The 21,180-nt window shown below is 54.7% G+C and overlaps 2 protein-coding genes across 6 annotated transcripts in view; one reads left to right on the top strand and one right to left on the bottom strand.

The window, feature by feature from the left end:
- The window catches only part of CTXN1 (cortexin 1), a 44,527-nt gene extending 29,420 nt beyond the window's left edge, over positions 1-15,107 (top strand). The window contains exons 2-4 of one of the 3 annotated variants that reach the window (XM_075077243.1): positions 6,881-6,998; positions 12,884-12,994; positions 13,521-15,107. In XM_075077243.1, coding sequence (XP_074933344.1) covers positions 13,682-13,936 — 255 coding nt within the window. In that variant the 5' untranslated portion in view covers positions 6,881-6,998; positions 12,884-12,994; positions 13,521-13,681 and the 3' untranslated portion in view covers positions 13,937-15,107. Of the gene's footprint in view, positions 1-6,880; positions 6,999-8,776; positions 9,101-12,883; positions 12,995-13,520 lie in introns of those variants that run through there. The other 2 variants (XR_012657737.1, XM_075077242.1) reach the window with 2 other exon arrangements.
- Positions 15,108-16,810: 1,703 nt separating this feature from the next.
- Positions 16,811-21,180, bottom strand: part of FBN3 (fibrillin 3) — a 115,964-nt gene continuing 111,594 nt past the window's right edge. For all 3 annotated transcript variants that reach the window (XM_075077991.1, XM_075077994.1, XM_075077992.1), the window contains 2 exons: positions 20,235-20,403; positions 16,811-19,439 (listed from right to left, as the gene is read on the bottom strand). In XM_075077991.1, the coding sequence (XP_074934092.1) occupies positions 19,065-19,439; positions 20,235-20,403 (544 nt within the window). In that variant the 3' untranslated portion in view covers positions 16,811-19,064. The remainder of the gene's footprint in view (positions 19,440-20,234; positions 20,404-21,180) is intronic.

Here is a 21,180-nt window from a genome sequence, read left to right on the forward strand (position 1 = left end):
GAACTTGTGACAGCAGCAGCCTCTGGGAGCAGAGAGAAGTGACCTTTGAGATGCTTCTGTCTCACCCAATGCAAACAGGCAGGGAACATGCCTGGGCTTGGGGCCCAGGGCAGCTGGTCTTACCACCTCTGCTTTGCACTATGCTTGCCTGTTTGCCCTCCAAGATTTGGCCTAGGAAGCACATCCCTGTGCCCTTTCCCTGGCATGACTTGGTCCTTAACAGGGCTGACCGTGACTGTGGCAGTCCCTGGCTGCAGAGGACTCAGAGGTGACACTGTCATGAACTCTACGGGTGCTGGAGTATCTGAAGGACCATGATTCCTCCTTCTTCCTCTCCTCTCTGTAATGGTTAAGGGAGCTCTTGGTAGATGCTGGGGCCAGGGAGAGGTCACAACACTTGCAGATATCAAAGAACAGGTCAACTATAAAGCATAATTCATGTTATCGGTAAACGCTTTGCAAAGCTGAACTTGGCTCGCTGGAAAGAGTAATGAGGTGCAATTCTCTGCTTGATCAGCGGCCATTATGGAGGAGTCAGCTCCTCCCCAGTGCTCTGGATGAGCGCGGGAAAGGACACGCTCTTCCCTCGTTGTCACCCAAGCGTGCTGAGAGATGTGTCCCCAGCCCACGGGAGGAAGGTCCAGGTCAGCACTCAGTACTTTCCAGGAAAGGGGATGGGAGCGGGCCACCAGTCCTGCCGGTCTCAGGGGGCTGAGAAAGGGAGTTGGTGCATCTGACCTGGCTCCATCCTTACCGCTTTGGCAGCCTGCAGCAGCTCAGCACGTTGCCTTCAGACCAGGGAGAGGCCAGAAGCGTTCCGAGTTGTCCAGCCCTTTTGAAGCAGCAGCAGCAGCGCTTGCTGCAATCCAGTCTCGCAATGTCAGAAGTTAATTTTTGTTAATTGCCATTGGCATTCAAATTTAAATCTTTAATCGGTAAAACCTGCATGAATAAAGAATGGTTTTCACTGAGCCATGGGCAACTATTTTTGCCTTGAACCGAAGCATCCAAGTGTGCGTTTGCAGTCACTGTCCTCAAAGACAAAAACAGTCATTCCATGCCACAGGGTTTTACCCAGTGCAACCACTGCAGTATTTTACAATATCACTTTGTCAGCACTAAAAAAAAAGTGCTTAGATCCCTTTCTGAGATTTATTGCATTTCATAGGTGAATAGATTTTTGATTAGAGAAACACTCTGCTTTTTTTCTTTCAAAAGTGCTTGGCCGAGCGGTGAGATAATGCAAAAGCTGAACCTCATTTAATTATCAAGTCCTTTAAGTCCAGGCAGAACAAACTCCCTCGCTGCCTCCATGGTGCAATTAGTTTAGCATAATGTAAAGGTTGGACCACCCCTCCTGGTGCTTAGCTGGGGCGGTGACTGTGCAGGCTGTGGTGCGGTATTAAATCCATGCTCTGAGGTGCAGTCAGGATCGATATTTCTGAATGCCAGAGTCTTCCGTGTGCCTCAGGGAACTTGCGTCCCAAGTTTCCCTGAGGCTTATCCAGTGTTTTTTGTTGCAAGAGGCAAAATTTTCAGCAGAAGGATATCCTCCAACTCTGAAACCCTTCCAAGAAGGGAGGGCAGAGTGGGAAGCTCCCCACATAGCAATTCCCCCAGGCATGTAGTTTTTAAGAGAGACTTGAGGGGGAAGGAATCTTAATACAAAAGTATTAGAGCAGTTGGAGTCAGGCTCCCAGCACAGACAGGGCTCCTCTCCCTGCTCAGGGACAGAGGACGAGGGTACGGTGCTGGGAAGGGCGAGGATCAGTGCAGCGCAGCAAATAAAAGTAGGAGAGAAGGGGGCTCTGTGCTCTCAAAGCCTGGGACACGTCCTGGTGTGCGTGCAGGCTGGTCGGGCGCCGCACTGGTGGGCTCAGCCGTGCTGGGGGCTGCGGGAGATGTGCCGGTGGTGTGAAGGGGTGCCCAGGGGTGCGGGGGCGGGGACGGGACGGGACGGGGAAGCTCTGCACCTCTCAAAGCTTGGTGGGCCACAGCCCACAAGCAGACTCTGAATGCTCCAGTGTTGCTCTTCTCTTCATGGCGCTTTTTCCACCTCCTCTGGCACCAGGCAGAGGAGCCCCCAGGCAGCAGCTCCCAGGACAACGATTTCCTTAGGCTAGGTGTAGTCTTGGTTTCCCAGGCTCTAACACCCGGCTGCAGCAGCGCAGCCCTTTCTGGCGTGCAGGTGAGCGCACACGCTACGCTGGCCCTCAGCCGCAGCTCGCAGCGTGGCCTGCACTGGTTTCACATCCTAGTTAAGATAGTCCATTACTGTGTCTTGTTATTATTTTAAGGATAATCTTTAAAAATATTTCCCACCTGTCTGGAGCGTAGGTGGCCAGCTCAGGCAGTGATACAGCTGAAATCTTCATCTCCACGCAATCATACACATACACCCATCCAGCTGCCTGCAGGTGTCCTGGGAGACATGGCAGAGCTACTGGGCGTGCGCTACAGGTCTTGTCCTGTAGGGCTGGTAGCCTGCCTATACTGCACCTGGGATCCTGTGTACACTTGACTATTGGCTTGACTATTAAGGGACACATGCGTGACTTGCCCAGAATCGTTGCTCTTGGGGTACCCGCACATGTAGTCACTAAAGCCATCTTGTGCCTGTACTGCTGCCAGTTCCCTGAAGGAGGGAGAGGTGCCCTCCCCACGCAGACCCCAGAGCTGGGGGGTGCCAGCACAAGGTCTGTTGCTTTGGTCAGGAAGCCTTGCTCTGACGGGCTCTTTGCCTCCAGCGCTGGAAACTTCTGGGCTGGAGGAGACCTGCTTGGCCTCTGCAAGATGCCACCAGGCAGAACAGGAAAAGTTGCTGCCACTTTTGCAGCAAGGAGTGACCCCCCCCCCGCCCCGTGCCTGGTGTGGTTTTGTGCTCCGCGGGGAAGACTCCAGAGCAACCCGGGTTGCAATAGTGAGGGTCTTCGCTGCACCCAGGCTTTGCTGCTGCTCACAGATACTCTGCTCCTTGTGCGTTTGGGAGGGTGTGGACTGCTGGACACCTGCATACTCAGCACTCTCCCTGCTCCTGGCTCTTGCTCAGTGCGAAGAAACCAGTCGGTGTCACAGATGCAGCCTGCTCTGCTGGAGGCAATCCCAGCAAGGGAATTCCTGTCCAACACACGACATGGCTCAGCTCATGGAGGGCCCTCAGCTGAAGTAATTGTGTTTGCACAGCCAACCCTCATCAGTTTAAAGGAGATAAAATCAGCAGGAGCTCACTGAGATGCAGCCACAGTCAGACACCCTGGAGCAGAGCTGCAGGACAGAGGGTGCCCCAGGGCACGGGATGGGCCTTTCTGGGCTGGTGCAGGGTGCTGGCTGCAGCCTGGGTCTCCACGGCAGCTCTGTGCATTGCACCCAGCTGATCTGAGAGCGGGGAACGGCGGGGGAGGCACCGAGGACCCCTCTCCACAGATCGGGCTTAGGAACGGTAGCAAAGGCTGGAGCAGAACTCTTCCCAGAAAGCACGCAGAGTGCCAGGACACCTGGAGAGGGGCTGGTTTGTGCTCCCTTCTTCACAACCAAACAGCCTGGGGCAAAGGGTGGCTGGGAAGGACGCGGTCACACGGAGAGGGATGGGGCAAATGAGCCATGGAGAAGTCCACAGAAATTTGGGTCTGAAAATCAAGCAACAGCTGGAAATGATGAAAACTCATGCCACCGTCTCAGGGACCAGCTGCTATCGTGAGTTTAGACACTGTGCTGGTGTGTGACCAGCTCAGAGGTCTCATCCTGGCTGGGACCTGTGCTGTTCAAGATGTGGCAAGGTTGCTTGGCTGATCGTGGTACATGAGACACTTGAAAATCGCAGCTGTGGGGCCAAAGCGGGGGTTAGACAGGGCTTGACTGGGTTGGACTAGACTGCATTGAGCTAGTCCAGGCTGGAATGGACTGGGCTGAGCTGGGTTGGGGTGGGGTGGACTGCATGGAGGATGCTCTGCCAGTGGGTACCCATCAGGGGGCTCCAAGGATCCTCGGCACGAGCAGGTCCCGTGCCTTGCAGGGGACACAGCCCCACAAACAGTGGAACCACTGAGACAAAAGGTTCCCATGGCACTTCCGTGAGTGGATGTGAAGAAGGCCTTCAGGAGCTGTTCATTCACGAGTTCCCAGTCCTGCCAGAGGACAGACTAGCAAAGCAACATTAATTTTGCAGGGAGGCCACTAATGTGTCCTGTCTCCCCTTTGCCCCAGGCAGGGAGCGTTCCCTGCCCTGATTAAGGGTGAGAATGCTCTCTGTAGGCACCTTTCAGAAAAACCATTTCAATTAGCAGCTCAGGTGGATTGTGCAGGAAATTGGGTCGTTATTTCCAGATATTTACAGTGAATCACCTCATTTTAGGAAGGGGGCATGCTGCACTGTGCTGAAGGGGCTGGTGATCACAATTATGCTCCTCTGGTACCATTACGCACAGAGGAGTTTGATATTATGGTTTGGTGATGAATTTTTGCAGGATGAATTTTTGCACTGGGGAAATTGCTGAAATTTTGAAGAGGAAGCAACATGGGGAGGGACTGCATCAGCTCCCAGCAGCTACATGCAACCTTGGCATCTAATCCACCCTTCTAGGTGCCTCCAACAGACAGTTGGAGTCTCTTCTGTCCCCTCCTGAGCACCCGGATGAGAAGGGGTGAGTCCATTTTTCTCCAGAGCAGGTAGCAGTGGGTGTCCACCCCAGTTCCCCTCACATGAAGTCGCCTCCTCCTCCTACCTGCCTCCATCCCCCTGGGGCTCCTGTACGCCAGGACCTGAGCTCTCTTCTGTTCTCTCTTTCACGGGGATTTGCGTGTGCAATGATCTGCTGCTCAGCAGGTGCCATCAGCCTTACGTGGCCAAAGCAGTGATGGATAAAGGGAGAAAGTGTGCTCAAAGGGGTATCCTGCTCCCAGGGCTTGACCTGAAAATGTTCTCCTAGTGGCTGGGAATGGCCAAATCCTCTTGCTGGGGCCCTGGGAGGAGCTCAGACAGTCAGGCTTCGCCAAGCGCTCAGGGGTTTTCACGGTGTGACCAAGTAAATATTTGCAGGTCATTTTTCACTTGCTGACCTCCCCCTGGCGGGGGCCTGGAACCTGTTATTGCTGCATCTTTTAGCATTGAGGATGTGCCTTGAAGCTGGGTGTGGGTAATGACCCCATGGTCAGTCTGTCCTGGTCGTGGCGACCAACCAACTGGTGCTAGTTCTTCCTCCAAATTGCACCTCAGCCCAGGCTGCAAAGCTCCTGTTACTTTTCTCCAGAGAGGAAAAATACATCCTTCGAGTTTGCTCACACAGATCTGGCTCACAGAGGTGGGGAGGGCAGGCAGGTGGGAGGCAGCAGCAGGCAGAGCCAGTGACGCAACGCTCATCCTCCGGGAGCTTGTGCGGGACTGGCGGGCAGCAAGGCTGTGCTGGGTTCCTGGTGCCACCGACATCGGGAATAAACCTCGTAACACCAATGTAGTGTGAAAAGGCAGGCACTCTCTATTTACAGCGCCGGATGCACGGGGGATCGCTCCTCCTAACGTGCATCCCGTCAGATCTCTTTGTGCCAGCACATGCTTCATAGACATATTCATTAGCTTTCTGATAAAAGGTATACATATTCAGATGTTATTTGCGCCTGCCTGTTGGTGTCTCTGGGTGGTCGTCAGGGGGCTCTGGATGAAGGACATACTCTTTCTCCCTGTGTCCGCTAGTTAACCCTTGTTTTCATGCAGTCTCTGTTCTGAGATGACGCACATGCTGCCCTTGAGGGATGGTCTGTTCTGGTTTAGTCTCTGCTCTGCAGTTCCTTATCTTTATGGCTCTGTACGGCTGCTTTTCTTAAGGCCAAATGTCATCATGACTTTGTTTAGGTCCTTCGCATCTCGAGGCCTCTCTGACTCCCCCAAAGCAACAAGGTTTAGTCACTGTGCAGGCTGTTCTTTTTTCAGCTACCTCCTTATCTTGGCTAAATTTCGGCTCCGGGTCCCAGCCTTAGCTGAGCTGCACTAGACTGTATTAGTAACTCCCAACCATTTATACCCTGAAACACTGCTACCTAAATGTGAGACTTTAATTTAACCCTTAAAATAGAGGTTTAGACCCTAAGCACTAGGAGTGAGGGTTTTTGGGATCTAAAATTAGGCTTTGAGTCGGAAAGGAGGGGTTCTGACAGAAACACATTATCTCTTACATTAAGGATTAACTAATGACTGAATTACAGATTAACAAATATATTGACTGTTCCCAGACTTAATGTTCAGCTGGATGGTATAGCAGCATCCATGTTTGGTTAACTTCATCACCCTGGTTACACTGGTTCAGGTCCAGGCGTGTAGTCAGGTTCCTGGAGAGCTCCCAGAGCCTGGGCACATTTCCCTGTGAGCTGGGTGTGACTCCGTGCAAGCCTGGCAGCATTTTGCATCCCAGAAAGCTGGACTGCTGCTTGAGCCTGGGGTGGGAAGGTGCACGTGGGGCTGCAGTGAGATTTTTGTGGTCCCTTGAGCATCTTCTTGGTCGGCCGTGCTCCCAGCGTCCCTTTGATGCACAGTCCCTTGTCCTGGGAGCAGCAGGCAGTGGCCTGAATGGCAGGGGTGTGCCCTGGAGCACCTCAGGCTGCCAGGACAAGGGTTGTGGGTCTGGGACAGCCATGGGGACACTGTGGACAGACAGGGGTCTTGGATGTCCTGGAGGGGCAGTGATGCAGGCACGTTGCCCTGGGGATTAGGGAGACTTTTGGTGGGGGGAACACAGGATCCAGGAGCTGTAGCCTGGGGCTGGGCAGGCTCAGCCCCCAGCCCTGCGCTCTCCCACGGTTTGGCTTTCCCAGGCAGGCAGCTCACGAAACTTCTTTCGTCTCCAATTGCTGTGCTCCACCTTTTATTATAATTGATTCTGCATCGCCATAGGAACCCGCTCCAGCGTGAGTGAAGAGCAGCTGCCTTCCCTGTGCACTCTCCAGGAGAGAGGCGGCTGCTCCTTCCCTCAGGATGGCAAGTGATGGAGCCGGGAGCCCATGCCAGCCAGGTACCGTCCATGCCCCCTGCCCTCGCGAGTGCTCATCCTGTGGGGAGCAGAGCTGGGGAGTGCAAGGGGGGGTAGTTCCCTCTGCGCTCGGCTGCCAGGGACCCCCACCCCTCGTACTGGTGGGCTCAGGAGGTGGGGCTGGCTTTGTTTGTCTGGTGCAGGGGATTAGCGTATCTTCTGACGACGGCATTTGTCAAGTCTGGATGGAGAGGGCAGGAGGCTGGGCTTTGGGGTGGGGTGGTCGGGAGTAACCTTTCGGGGGGGGGTTAGCTTCTTCCTGGGTGGCTTGGTTTGGCAGTGGTGGGTTTTCCATGTGCTCTGGGATGACCAAGGAGAGGTGGCATGTGACGGGTGTGCTGCTGTGCCCTGCACTTGGCCAGGCTTCCCGTGCCCCCCAGGGGGACCAGGGATCAGAGAGCCTGGAACTGGGCGTGGGGGCAAGCATCTCTGCTTAGCTGGGGCTGGGCTAAACCTCCCCCTTGGCTGATGGGTTGCCCCCTTCAATTGCATCAAAGCAGATGGGACATCCCTCACACTCAGGGTCCCAAACTCCTGCCCTGGACTGATCTGCTCGGTCCTCCCCTCCATGTCCAGGATCTGCTCATCTTCCTCTACTGCTGGGCTCAGTGCAATGCGTGCCTGCACGGGACTGGAGGGGCAGTGGTGGAGGAGGTGGCCTTCCCATTAGCCATGGGCTGGTTTAGCAGAAGACTGGCCAAGCTCTTACATCAGGGTTTGGGGTACAGATGTGTTGGGCTGGGCCGGAGTCCCAGCCCGTCCTGCCAGTCCTTGTGGTGGCAGGTGCTTGAGGAGAGGTGTTGTGAGCAGGCTTTAGAGCATGAGGGGTCCTCTGGATACCTCAGACCAACTGGGAAGTCCTGCTGAGATTTGGGATCTTCCTTGGGCATAGAAGCTGGAAGCAGGTCCAGACTCATGGCAGGATGTCTCCTGGACCACATATGTCCTTGCCTGTCCATATGCTGAGCCCTCGCAGGGCCACGTGATGGAGAGGGGCTGAGATGTAAGAGGTTCATGGAGGAGCCCCCAGGATCCTGCTGTAGGTAACAAGCATTAACAGGCTCCCTAGCCCAGACGTGGGTTGTGGTACCTCGGTACACACTGGCACTGCCTGTCCCTGGGCGGCTGCCTGGTGTTTGCCTGTACTGCCAGGGTGAGATGCACCCCGTAGGTGGTCCAGACACATCCAGGCTGAAGGCAGAGAAGGCAGGGAGGGTCTCAGCATCCCTTCTGGGGCACAGCGTTATCTGTACTATGTATATACCCACCAGGAGGGTCCCTCCCTGCCGGGGATGCTCGGTGGAGGGTGCTGGGGTTAGGGCTCAGGCACCTCCCTGACAGCTGTAGAAGGGAGGCTGGGAAGGGGAGGTTGCACATGCTGCTCTCCCAGCAATCTGGATTCCTGAAATGGGACACAGCTTTGTCCCTGCTGGGCCTCACTCTCTGCTGAGGAAGGACAGAGGAGATGGCCCCTGTGTAAGCCCTGCAGCAACAAGTACAGCAGTTGGTGGCAAAGACAGGAGCAGATTTCCAGGGACAGCACAGCAATTTGGCTTTAGGATGCATAGGAAGGGAAAACAAATATATCTGGATAGTCCTAGCCCTGTTTGCTCACAGGTCAAGCGTGCATCCCATAAAGGAGCTAGAGAACAAAGCCCTGTGTTCTCAGCATCTGTCAGCCAGGAGGTTCACAATGTGCTTTAATATGGGGCAGAAACGCCTCTGAGGACACAGTGCAGCTCGTCGCTCCAGGGATCTGCATCCTGTTGGAGGATCAGCTTCCCCTGGCCGAGCCTCTGGTCGTGCTTACACTGGCAGCCATGCAGGAACCCACTGGGATTCGTTCGTTTGACCCAGCAGCAGCATTTACTGAAAAAGGCAATGTAAACCCTGCCAAGAATTCAGCTGCTTCCCGAGCTCCATGTAGCAGTGCCAAGCACAAGGGTGCACTTCCCAGAAAGGCGTCCAGCTGCCTCCATCCCAGCCGGGGTGAGCGGACCGGCCTCGGACAGACAGACCCTTTGCTTTGGAAGCACAGAAGTGGACAGACGGAGGGAGCAACCACAGCCCTGCTGCACTTGCAAGTAAAGCCTTTTCCCATCTCTAAGGAGCTTAGGTTCTAGAAATCCTCCTACTTAGGCAGGAACTTGTTTGCCTGCAATCCTCGCGAGGCTGTTTGCTTTCGTATCTCCCTGGCGATCGCATTTGCTGTCTGGTTGCAACAGGCGGTTGTGCACCATGTGCAGCAATGCAATGAATGTTAACCAAGGGGAGCACACGCAGCCAGGTTCCGTGAGACCCTTGGCTCCCACAGAGCAGCGATGTGCTCTCAGCCCTTTGCTGGAGCCCTGGGTTAGTGCTTGCGCCACACGGCTCCTCTGCCCTGCTCGTTTTGGCCACAGAAGCATCTTTGCTAGGCATTGCCAGGACCCTGGCTGCATCTACCTTTTGACTTTTTCTCCTAGATGTCTCAGATAGGTTTGTATGGGGAGCAACAGTAGGGTCGTGCTTTTCAAAGTGGGATTAATTTAGCACCCTCCTAATGAATTTGCTCCAGCTCTTATTCTGTGTGAAGACATTTTATTCTGGTCTCTACAAAAGCTTCATTTGAATTTGAGCCCCTCCTAGCTCTCTTCCATCCAAACTAGCTCCGCTTTCTCCTTTTAAGACATTAGTCTCATTTCTCATTGTTATATAATTGCAAATGTCTATTTAAAAGTGTTAAGTTGGGTATATTTAAAAGTGTGTAAACTGAGTAATTCCCTAGTCGTTGGCCTGCATCCACGACACCTGTGTCATGTCCTGTCATCTTCCAGGTTCACTCTTTGAGCAGATCGAGCCTTTCTGGTGCAATTCTGCTTTATTGTGCAAATCGTGTTGGTCTTTTTTTACTTCCTGCTGATAAAATACACACCTTTCAGTGCCGGGTTTGCGAAGCTGACTTGACCTCCCAGCACCCTGAGACAAATTTACCCGTGCCTTGGAGAGCTGCCTTATCGCTTGGCCCCCGGATCCAGAGCTGGGCTCCCGCTCACTGTCCCCTGCGCAGCAGCCGCACGGAGCATGGACTGTGCGCTGGCGCAGGGGGAGGCACGGCTATGCCAGGGCTTCCAGCTTCATCTTTTATTTGCTGGTGGGAGTAAACTGTTGGAAGGAGGAACAGATTTTTTTTTTTTTTCTTCTTTTTCTGAGCAAGGTTACTCCACTGTAAATTGGAAATAAGCAATACTCGAAATGTTAGTATCCAGAAATTGCTTTCTGGCTGTCACAGAAGACTTTCTCCAGCTGCTTTCCCTAATTAGGCTCTGTTTCTGCTTTGGACGCTTCTAAGAATCATAGACTCACAGAATGGCTTGGGTTGGAAGGGGCCTTTAGAGCCCATCCAGTCCAACCCCCTGCAGCGAGCGGGGACATCTTCAGCTAGATCAGGTTGCTCAGAGCCCCGTCCTGCCTGGCCTGGAATGGTTCCAGGGGTGGGCCATCTCCCACCTCTCTGGGCTGGTGATTCACCACCCTCGCTGTGAAAAAAAGGTCTTCCTTGTATCTGGTCTGAATCTCTCCTTTTTTAGTTTAAAACCATTACCCTGTGTTTCTTAGAAGCCCCCTTTAAGAATTGAAATGCTGCAATCAGGTCTCCCCGCAGCCTTCACTCCTCCAGGCTCTTGTGCTTTCCCATCCACTACCTATCTCTTGGTCAAAAACCTGCAAGGACTGAAAAGGGTGGAATAAGCTGGTGCTAGCAGAAGTGTCTGGGTGCAGTCCAGAGTGCGGGCTGAGTCATGCCAGCGCTGTGCAGCCCCATCCCCGCTGAGATCCCATAACCTCCCTTCTCTGCCCACTCAGATTCTCAGTTTGGAGGTGTCTGCAGTGGGAAGGGTGAGCCCTCCACACCAGATGGCATCCTGCATCGGTAAACACTGCTCTGTACTTCTTTTGAAATAAGTATCTCATTAGTTATTTGCCATTCGCAAATTAACATTTAATTCGTGTTTCATACCCAGAAAAATTTCATCACAGTGCTGCCGAATTGTTGACGGTGATCCTCTTCCTTTGTGAGTTCTGTCCTTATTAAGCGATTTCCTTGCTCATGGTATTCTTTTTAGTTACTAAGGGAACATGAATCTTAATACAACTCAATCAAATGTTCCTTAAATAGCAGCTGCCTTCATTTAAATGTCTTATCAGCCGTTTCTTGTTCTGCTCAAAATTCGCGGGAAATTAAGATCTGATCCTTCACACGGGAATGAAAAAGCAACATATCCCAAACGTGAGGGAAATCCTTTATCCTGAATATTATAGGATACAATACTAGGGATACTTTTTAGCAGAAAATCTTGTGTTTTGTCCTGAAAGCGCCTGTTCCTCCCTGCACTTTTGATGTGAGTCAGTTGGGCACCTCCAGATACATGACTTGTGCTTGGGTCACTTATATTGTAGCAGGTCACTGAGAATCATGAAGGTGGATTTTCTTAACCCAGCCGTGTCCATGGAAAGCATGAATCCCCCCTGAGCTGAGGGGTGCAGCGGTGCCCGGGCAAAGCAATGCTTTCAAAGCCCAGGGCGTTCCTGAGGGCCGCCAGGGCACCAGGAGCTCTGCGAGGAGATGGAGCTGTGCCTGTTCCCAAAGACCTCGTGGAGAGGAGTGGGATGCTCTGTCCCATCAAGGGTCCTCCATGGGTGGGTATTCCTCCCCTAGGTGGTGCTGCACGGAGCCATCACCCGCTGGCTGGGGAGGGGAGACCCCAAGTGATCTCTGCCCAGGTGGGAGCTCCTCCAGCTCAGTTCACTCAGCCCCATCCTCCTGCCCTCCCGATGTGGCACCCGTGCCATGGGAGCCTTATTTGACTTACCCCTGCACTCCATGCTCGGTTGGGGGTAGGGGGGGCGGGGAGGGATAAACCTCGGCGTGATGGAAACTTGACAGTCTGAGGCGCTTTGGGATGGCATCACACTAGGGGTGGCCGGTGCCCCCTTACCGTGATGCGGGATGTAGGTACAGCTTCCCTTTGGGGAACTTCCCTGCAATAGCGTACCTATGACCAGCCGGGACAAAGCTCCCCGCTCAGCCCCAGAGGACTTCTGGAGCCTCAGCAAGTAACGGGGAAGCTGGTGTTAGTGGCAGTGCCAAGACAGCTGTTTTGGGGTGGTCAGGGTTTGGGGGTTCAGAGATACCCTGGCCAAATATTGATGCAGGGATGCCAGCTCAGGGCTCACCACCGCCAGGGGCGGGGGCGTTGTGGTGGCCTTTGTCCCAAGGTGGGTCAGGGGTGGACGCCTCAGTGCTGCACAGCCACCTACCAAGAGAACGCCCCATCTCCAGTCTAGACACGAGAGATGTGTTTGGGAAGGGAGAGTACCAAATAACTGGGGTGACAAGCCAGAGGGCAGATGTGTTCACCTTGTTGCTGCTCTCGCCCTTTATTTTTAAAGCGTGCAAGCACTGCTTCTCGTGGTGTCCCAGGAGCTGCAGATAAAGGAAAGTGAGCAGGTCCTTAGCATGAGTCAGAGCCATGTGGAACCTGCTCTGGTCTGCATCTGGGAGCCTTGGCCGTGGCACGGGACTCTGCTTTTTACTTTCCTACTGCTCTTGCTCCCAGACAGAGTATTGCTGCACGGGGGGGGGGTCAGGGGGACGCTCTGGCTCTTTCCTGATATCTCCCACTGCGGCTTTTAATTTTTTACTGGAGTCCCCACAGCACTGAGGGCACTCAGGCTCCAGGGTGCTGCAATGGGTGGTTGGTGTGGATGTTCCCCCAGGTGACCTCCATCCAGACAAGAGACACTGAGAAATTCAGAGGTGCCTTGGGTTGTTTTGTGGTCCTTCTAACTTCTTTTGCTCTCTTTGTCCTTCTGATTTGCATCCCTAGCCCAAGAAATTTGGACCCTGGAGACCTTTCCTCAGTGACGTGGCTGGTTGGACACAGCCTTCCCCTCCTGCTGCAATAGAAATGTTAGTGGCCCCATGCAGCCTCAGTGAGGTAGGTGCCCTCCTTCTCCATTGGGACCCAGCTCCTTTTATACCTGGTGCAAAACCAAAGGTGGTCACTGTGCCAAGGGAAATACAGCAGCTGGACACATGTCCATCACGTGAATGGGCAAACTCTAAGCCTGTGTCCATCTTGGGAGAACTTCAAGACCAGACTAGATAAAGCCCTGAGCAGCACACTCTGACTCCCACAGCTGAGGTCATTTTCAGTGTGAATTTTCCTGTGATTCAGGGCACCTGGTCCAAAGAGGGTCCTGCAGCATCAGCCTTGATAGCTGGTCACCCTCTCCAGAGGAGTGCTGGGGATTTACGACTGGAGGGGCAAACTCTGCACCAGTGCCCTGGATGCCCACCCATCCCATGCCTTAATGTGATCACAAGTGGCTTCCTGAGCTTGCTAGAAAAACAGGGATCCACCTGTGAATGTCCCTGCTCTTCACTGCCCCTGGTTATTTAGCAGAGTTGGTGTCGTCCATGGCCAAGTTCTCCTCCCTCACCACCTCTGCTTTCTCCTCCAGGAGCTCTTAGCCCGGGCAGGAGTGAATCCTGATCTTGGCATAGCAGCGCCGGCGGCTATGGAGTAACCTCTGGGTGTGTGGGCACAGTGGGAGGCTGAAGCTGGCTGCCCTGGTACTGGGGCAGCCGAACGCTCCCTGCCCACACGCTCCTCGCCTCTGCCATGAATGATGCATCAACGATGGATTATGAACTGCTTTCCCCCTCCTTGGTGGAGCACCCAGCCAGCACTGCGGGTATGGATGCTGAGCAGAAAACCGTCTTTGCCTTTGTCATCTTCCTCCTGGTCTTCTTGGTGATGCTGATGGTGCGCTGCTTTCGCATCCTTCTGGACCCCTACAGCCGCATGCCCGCCTCCTCCTGGACTGACCACAAGGAGGGGTTGGAGAGGGGCCAGTTTGACTACGCCTTGGTGTAGAGGGCAGGGATGGGGCGAGCCTGGGTGCTCTGTGTGCCTCCCACCCCAGCTGGCCCCGGCCCCGGCCCCCCCTTCCTCTGTGGTGTTGCCCTGGGCCAGCAGGGATGCTCTGGGCAGGGAGGTGAGGTCGGGCTCTTGTCCAGGGTGGGTTTTCTAGGGATTTCTCTCTTTTCTAAGCACTTTTCAGTTCTCTTCGCAGTCTGCAGGACTCTTGGAGAGATGTGTTGGAGGGTTGCTATGTCTCCGCGTGGTCCCTGCTGCCCACCATGCGCCCGGGCAGCGTGGCGTGCTGCAGTGAGGGGCAGGAGGCGATGGGGCAGGGCATGGCGGGACCTGCCCTCAGCCACGGCCCGTGGGGCTCCTGGTCTGGGTGGCTCTGCCTGTTGCCAGGCCAGAGCTTTGACCCCCACCTCCTCCTGCCCCCCACGTTGCCCTCGTCTGTGTCCTCTGGGGAGTGCTGACCGTGGTCCAGTGCGTGTGTGTGTCCCTGTAGCTGAGCTGTGTCTGTCAGGGGGTTTATAGACACCAGACCCAAGTGCTGGCTTTGTTCCTCTCTGTGTGGCAGCCCCAAGTGCCCCCCCCGCCAAGTGAGGGGGGAGATGGAGACCCCCCGCAATGCGCAGACCCCTTTTGGCATCCAGCCCTGCAGCCTGCTCTCCGCTTTACACCATAGTGACCTGTCCCTGCCCAACTGGTGAAAATGGTCTGAGCAAGGTGCAATCACGCAGTTACCTGCAGACCTGCCTGGGTGGCCCTGCTGGGCTCCCAGGAGGGATCGAAGGTCCCACATAACACCTGGGAGATGCTCCTCAGCCAGCCCAAGCCTGGCAGCCTCCCACTGGTGTCCTGCTCTGGCCAGTCCCTGCTCCAGTAGCATCTGGGTGGCCTCCCCACGTCGAGGGGGTTGCTGGGGGCGGCCGGCCCTTTCCTGGCCATCATGCATCCAGGTGTCAGAAGGGCTGTGTAAGTAGCCAAGGGGCAAACAAGGCTGTCCCCCTGCCCCTCTGCAGGAACCATGCCTGTTGAGCAGGGGTGCTGCAGCTAGCCACAGGGCTAGCAAAAGCCACAGTGGGTTATGGCTGTGGGCCAGTAAGAAGGTTTGTACTAAGGGATTTGAGCCCATGGGGGAGAACCTCTTCCCCCACCATGGAAATAAAGCTGCACTGTGCTAACCCCACACAGCTCTTCCTCTGCTCTTTGATGCGGCCCATCAGGCACTCGAGGAGTACCAGCAGCTCCCCAAGCAATGGTGGGCTGCCCCATCTCTGTCTAGGCCAAGACCCCACATCTCCCAGCACAAGCTGGAGCTGCTCAGCAGGGGATGGGTGACATGTGGGATAGGAGCATCGGCCCCAGGCCTTGGTGCTGTGGGCGACCTGTACCCGGGCATGTGCTCTGCCAGGGACATGCAGAAGGTGCGCCTTGCCCACAGCATGGCACCTGGGCCAGCACTGTTGGGCAGGGAGAGTCACAGCCTGTTCCATCCGCCGCGGGACCCAGGGCTGTGCCTCGTCGTGTCTCCTACATCAGTCTGGGTCTGCCTGACAAGCGGCCGGCAGCAGCCTGGTCGCGTCTGCTGCGTCCAGAGGGACCGGCTGGATTGTGGGTGCAGGTGGTCCCCGGTGAGTCCGTAGTTTTGCATGAGCACTGACATGGAGGAAGGCATCACTGCTGGGTGCTGAAGAGAAGTGATGGGCGGGATGTGGGTCCCTGAGCCCAGTGCACCCTGCTTCTGCGCCTCCTCTGGCACCACTGTTGGACACAAGTCTAACACCACTCCACTACTGCCAAGCCCAGGAGGCTGTTAGAGGGACCGTTTCCAGCTGTCTGAGCTCACCGGCAGAATGTTTTCCTCTGCCCAGGTTTCACTGTGTGATTGTCCCCCCCTCCCAGTGGTGCCCCTGCTCTCCCATCACCCAGGAAGGCGGTGGGCTCCCTCCCAGTTGCGGGGATGCTGCAGCCCTGCCTGCCCTCTTGTGGCCCATGGCTCTGCATCCAGAATGGGAGGCCAAGAAGAGTTTGCTAAAAACAAGAATATCAGCCTGGCACTAGGGTTTGAGCTGAACTCAACCAGCTGGGCCCTGGCTGCTGGACACATGGCATGCTCTCTGGCCAAGCACCAGTATCATCGCACATCCTGCACATACCATTCACTGCACAGTCCAGACAAACCCTGCATCGCACGACCCCATCGCACGACGGCACAACCACCGCTCGGCAAAAACCGCTGGCAAGCAGCAGGAATGGTGCTGCTCCTCGAAGCGGGAAGAGCCAGGGTGACCACAGCACAGGCAGTGCCTTCCCTCACCACCGCACCAGGCGGGGCACGCAGGGCAGGAGCCGCAGGTTTGCCTTTGCTCTCCTGCGTCCCCTTTGTCTCCTCTCCGCCAGCCCTTTTTGTGTCCCCCGTCTCCCTGTAAGCTCTCCCCAGCCCAGCAGCAACGACGGGGCGCAGACACCCCTCCGCCGGGCTCAGCGAGCTGGTCTCCAGCCCCCACCTCCGGCATCACTCTCCTCCGGCTCCCTGTGCTGGGAGAGAGCAAAGGATCAGGAGAGGCTTTGCTGATGTGTCCGTCCCTCCTGCTGCATCTGCCTTGTGCTCTGCGGCTTTGGGAAGGACCCCGAAGCCCCCAGGGGTGCTAAGAAATGCCGCGGAGGGAGAGCTGGGGTGAGGCTGGAAGAGTGAAACTGCGTCGCTGAGGGGTACAGAGAAGAAAGCAGCCTGGCCCCCCCCTCCGCGTTGGCGCTAGGACAGGTGCTGTCACGCTCCCAGGCTGCCCCCCCCCGCGGCCCCCCCGCCGCCCCTCGGCCCTGGCAGACGGGCACGGTGCTGCCGCCGCTGCACCCAGATGAGGAGGAAGACACGGAACCACGTAACCCAAAATAATTTTATTGTTGCTGTTGCTTCTGATACAAAAAGGAATTCCACAAAGAGCCACCTCTCTGTGCGGGACAAGGGGGCACAGGGTTTGGGTTTCGACGCTTCCCCCCCCCAAAAAAAAAACAACCAACCAGCAAGAAATGTCAATTAAAAAAAAAAAAAAACCAACACACCGCACCAGAGAGGAATGAAGGAAACCTTGAGCTTTTTCATTTGAGGCTTTTGGCTCAACACACACACACAAACCCATCTCTGCTAATTTATTATTATTAATAGTTTTTTGGTTTTTGTTTTTTTAAAAAAAGGACCTGTTGGAAAAATGAAACAAAACAAAATAATAAAAAAACCCCCAAATATCAGGCCACCCATCCTGTCACAAGCTCTGGGACTCTTGCAAAAATCCAGAGTCTGGAGCTGCATTATGCAAAAGAGTTTTCAAGTTTGACATTAGCCCAAATACAGTATACATACGCTTCCCCCAACCTGTGCGGCGGCAGCGTACCAGGAAAAAAACAACCCCCCCCAAGTACCAAAAAAAAAAAAGCTACAGGAATATGCACTCCTCACAACAACGAGCAATCATAACTTTGGTGGTTATACATAAATATGAAAGGGTGGATGGATACAGTGCACTAACGCTGACGATTCGATACCAGCACCAGCTTCTGAAAGCCGAAAGCACCTTAGACTTGTTGATAAGGTAGTCTTGTGTGTCACCAGAGTGAATTTAGCACCTTTCTTTCCTGTGACGATGCACAGGGTTGATGCAGAACTGAGAAGAGATTCATGCAAAACTAGGAAATGGCATTGCAGAGACCAGCTGTGTGAAGGACACTCCTGAGGGAGGAAGAAAAGCCCACCTGGACAGAATGATCTGGACAGGCTACTTGAGGCAGCAGGGAGACCTCCATTCACTTAATTAATATTTTCCAGACTCTTTTTAGTGCATTTTGTTTGTCTGCATTCACCAGAGACTGCCCGTCTTGGTTATCACCTTGGACCGACCAAGATGTATGTGACAACCAGAGGGGAGCAACTTGCAGCCCCTGTTTTCAGAAGTGCTCCTCACTGCGGGGGATCTGGCCATAAGCACTGGAGTCACACAGATGGGGTGGCTCGGAGTCAAGGACTGTTTGCAAAATGAAGCTCTGGCTATCCCTGTCTCTTTCTCCCTGCCATGCTGCAGAGATCGTGTCCCCTCCTTGGCCCCATCCCCATCTTGCTCCTGCTGGTGGGAAACTTTTCACAGGATTTTCAAACACTCAGGTCGGTGGTGGCCGGGAAATCTGCCCCTCAGCACGCACACACCTCCTGCCAAGCCCTCCATCCCCTCTGGCATGGGAAGCATCCAGGTGCTCTCTACCAGACTCATGACAATTTTCCTGCCGGTTTAGTTTGTCCAACCACGTTCAACAACGCAGTTATTTGCCTTTCCCCAGAGCTCCTCCTCAGTTGTAGAAGGACACCTTAACCCCTGGACTTGCTGGAGCTCTGGAAAAGCCCTTCCAGCTCCAATCTTTGGAGGGCGTGCACGTGTTTAGCATACCGCGGTGTGAAAACCCTAGGTTCCCTACAGGAGCCTGTGGTCCTGTGGCCTGGCTGCTTTGTGATGTGAGGTTAGCAACCTGAACTCCCCCATCACTCAGAGGTGACCTTTTCTGTTTGACAGAGGAGCCCAAAAGGACCAGAGGACATGGAGAGGACAGAGAGAGACAGAGCACAGCCAGGGTAGGTAGGGGATGGTTTCTGCAGCACCATCTCGACAATGCAGAAGCAAAGGAGGAACAAGAGCTGTTGGGAAATGCACTAATACCACACCGTGCCACAGCTCCCCCAAGCCCCCCTCACATCTCCTGGGCTGTGGGGCGATTTATGGCCTGTGACCATGAAGGACAGGCAGCTTCCCCATGGTACCGCCCTTGTCAGCTCAGACTAACAGTATCTTGGCTAAAGGCAGGAGCTGAGCAGCGGGAGGGAGTCCCTGCTAACAAGGTTTGAACCTTTGGCAAAGCTTTCATGAGCTTTTATGCGGTGTGGCTTGGTTTTGACTCAAGCACCCCATGAAGCGGAGTATCCCTGCATGGCCAAGGTGAGTGCTGAGCCCAGAGGGACATTTCCCATCAGTTGTTCAGTGCAGCGGGGGAGGTGGCGGCAGGGGGTGCAGCGAGAGGAGAGGCAGTTGTTTCCAGGTGTGGATGGCAAGGCTAAGGACTGTACTGTCGGTTGGGTGGGTGGATCTCATGGATGTTAGTAGAGCTGGAGCTGGAGCTTCATCCTCAGTGCTTGGCCCAGCTCCCCTGCTAAGTAGTTGAGGTGGTTCTTGGCCTCTAGTTTCTGCAGTTCCCTCTTGCGGTACAGGGGCACGCTCACGATTTCCAGCAGGTAGGTGCCAGGCACTATTTTCTTGCGGCCGAGGTGCAGGTAGCTGAGCCCCTCTTTTTGGTGGATGCGGAAGTAGCCATCCTCATTCCCATGGGAGATGAGGTACCGCACACGATTCTCCAGGGGCTCCACAGCTGGCAGGAGCTCCAGGATGTGCTCCTTGTGAGCCAGGTCAGAGAGGTTCAGCATCATGGACAGAGGAGCATCCACATCCATGCTGGCCAAGTTCACAGTGTCATCCTTCAAAAGGAACCAGGCATGTTACTTACAGATACTAAGAAAAGCTCACGGCCAGGTGAAGGGAGGACATGATTTAGAGTTCTGCCCCACGGGCCACCCCAAAGCTGCTCTGAGAAGTGACTATGACTTCTATGGTCCTTGCTTTCCTTCAGGCATTTCTTGGTACCCTGTTTGTGTTGCTCAGACAGAACCAGCCAGTACACAGCCCTCATCTTCAGGTAAAGAACCAATAACTTCAGAGGAATTTTCCTCCTAAGACCTGAAGGGCCCATGATGACCTCCCAGTCCAATCTGTCCTGCCCAGGCCTGTGAACTTTGGGGGGAGCCTTGGACAGAGGCCAGAACTTCCCCCCAAGGAAGAACCTGAATTTAGAGTGACAGGTTCAGTCTGGAGTCAGACAGTAAGTGCTGACAGTCCTCTATGGCCCTATGTGAACCGCTCCCCCGTCAGCACCCCTTGCAAGGGGCGTGTGCAAGTGTGCTTTATTTCTTGGTTGCATGTATCGCCAGACATTTGTGGCCAAAACACACAAGTGTGTGTCACTTAAGATTGTCCTGTCCTCCCCTAATGCATTGTGAAAGACTTCCCATTTCTGCAGGACTTCTGCGCTCAGTGGCGTCCCCAAACACCCAAGTGCCCAGCATGGGGAGGTACAGAGTGAGCTGCCACCTCTGTCTGGAACACACGATGGCTAGGAGTGGCACACTGCATGGGGTCCACTCCAGACAGCTACCCCCCAAGTGACCCAGCTCTTGCCTTGCTCCACCCCATCCAGGATGCCACGGATTTCTTACCTGGTGCTTCTCAGTGCCATTGACACTGCGTCGCTGCCGACCCCTCTTGGGGTAGCCATTTATCTTGCACTCATAGCAGGTTTCAGGGGAGAGCAGGTTGTCTTCATCCTCCTCTTGTGGGGCAGGAAGGTAGGCACCTTTCCCAAAACCCAAGCCAGAAATACAGTGTCTGGTGGCAGAAAAGCAGAGACCCACCTTACAGTCATGCTTCAAGAGGGAAATCTTACCATTGCCCTCACAGGTTCTCCGTGTGGCACCCAGAAACACATGGGGGATCATGCCTGGGTGTAGGACATGGCTTGTACAGGACATGCCTGAGGGACATCAGGCCACATCTTGCTTAGATGTGGCCAGAAGGTGTAACCTGTCTGCACCCTGGACTAGATGGATCTGCAGAGCATCTGCTACAGTGCTAGCAGTTGCACTAACTCTTGGGTTAGTGAAATGGAAGAGGAGATGGGCGTTAGCATGAGGATCTCGTGATGGGTGAGGAACAGACCGACACTGAGAAGCTGAGGACTCGGGTGGGAAAGGGAGCTCACTGGCTTCTGGGGCTCTTTCAAACTGTTTTGGTGGGAGAGAGAAGCAGGGTGCTGGGGTGTGCCTGGGGGCACCATGCACATGGCAGCCTGCAATAGCCCCAGGAACATGGAGGAGCCTGTGGAGACTACAGGAAGAGATGCACGGGTGAGATTCAGCAGTGCAAAGAGCACATCACGGACCTCTGGCCCAAGGGAGCTGTGTTCAGCTGCCAGTCTGAGCTACTAATTGTGGTGGAGTTGGGGCACAACTGCCTGGTATCTGGCTACCTACCCTCGAGAAAGCAGCAGAAACCTCTTGAAAGAGACTCAGAAGTGTTAAATCTCTCTCTCCTCTGGCAGTGGAGAGCACCCAGGCACCCTGTAGGGAGTCCTGCTTCTGCGGCTAGACAAGGCACGCACAGAGC

The sequence above is a fragment of the Phalacrocorax aristotelis genome, chromosome W (genome assembly GCF_949628215.1).
Source record: "Phalacrocorax aristotelis chromosome W, bGulAri2.1, whole genome shotgun sequence".
NCBI classification, from domain to species: domain Eukaryota; kingdom Metazoa; phylum Chordata; class Aves; order Suliformes; family Phalacrocoracidae; genus Phalacrocorax; species Phalacrocorax aristotelis.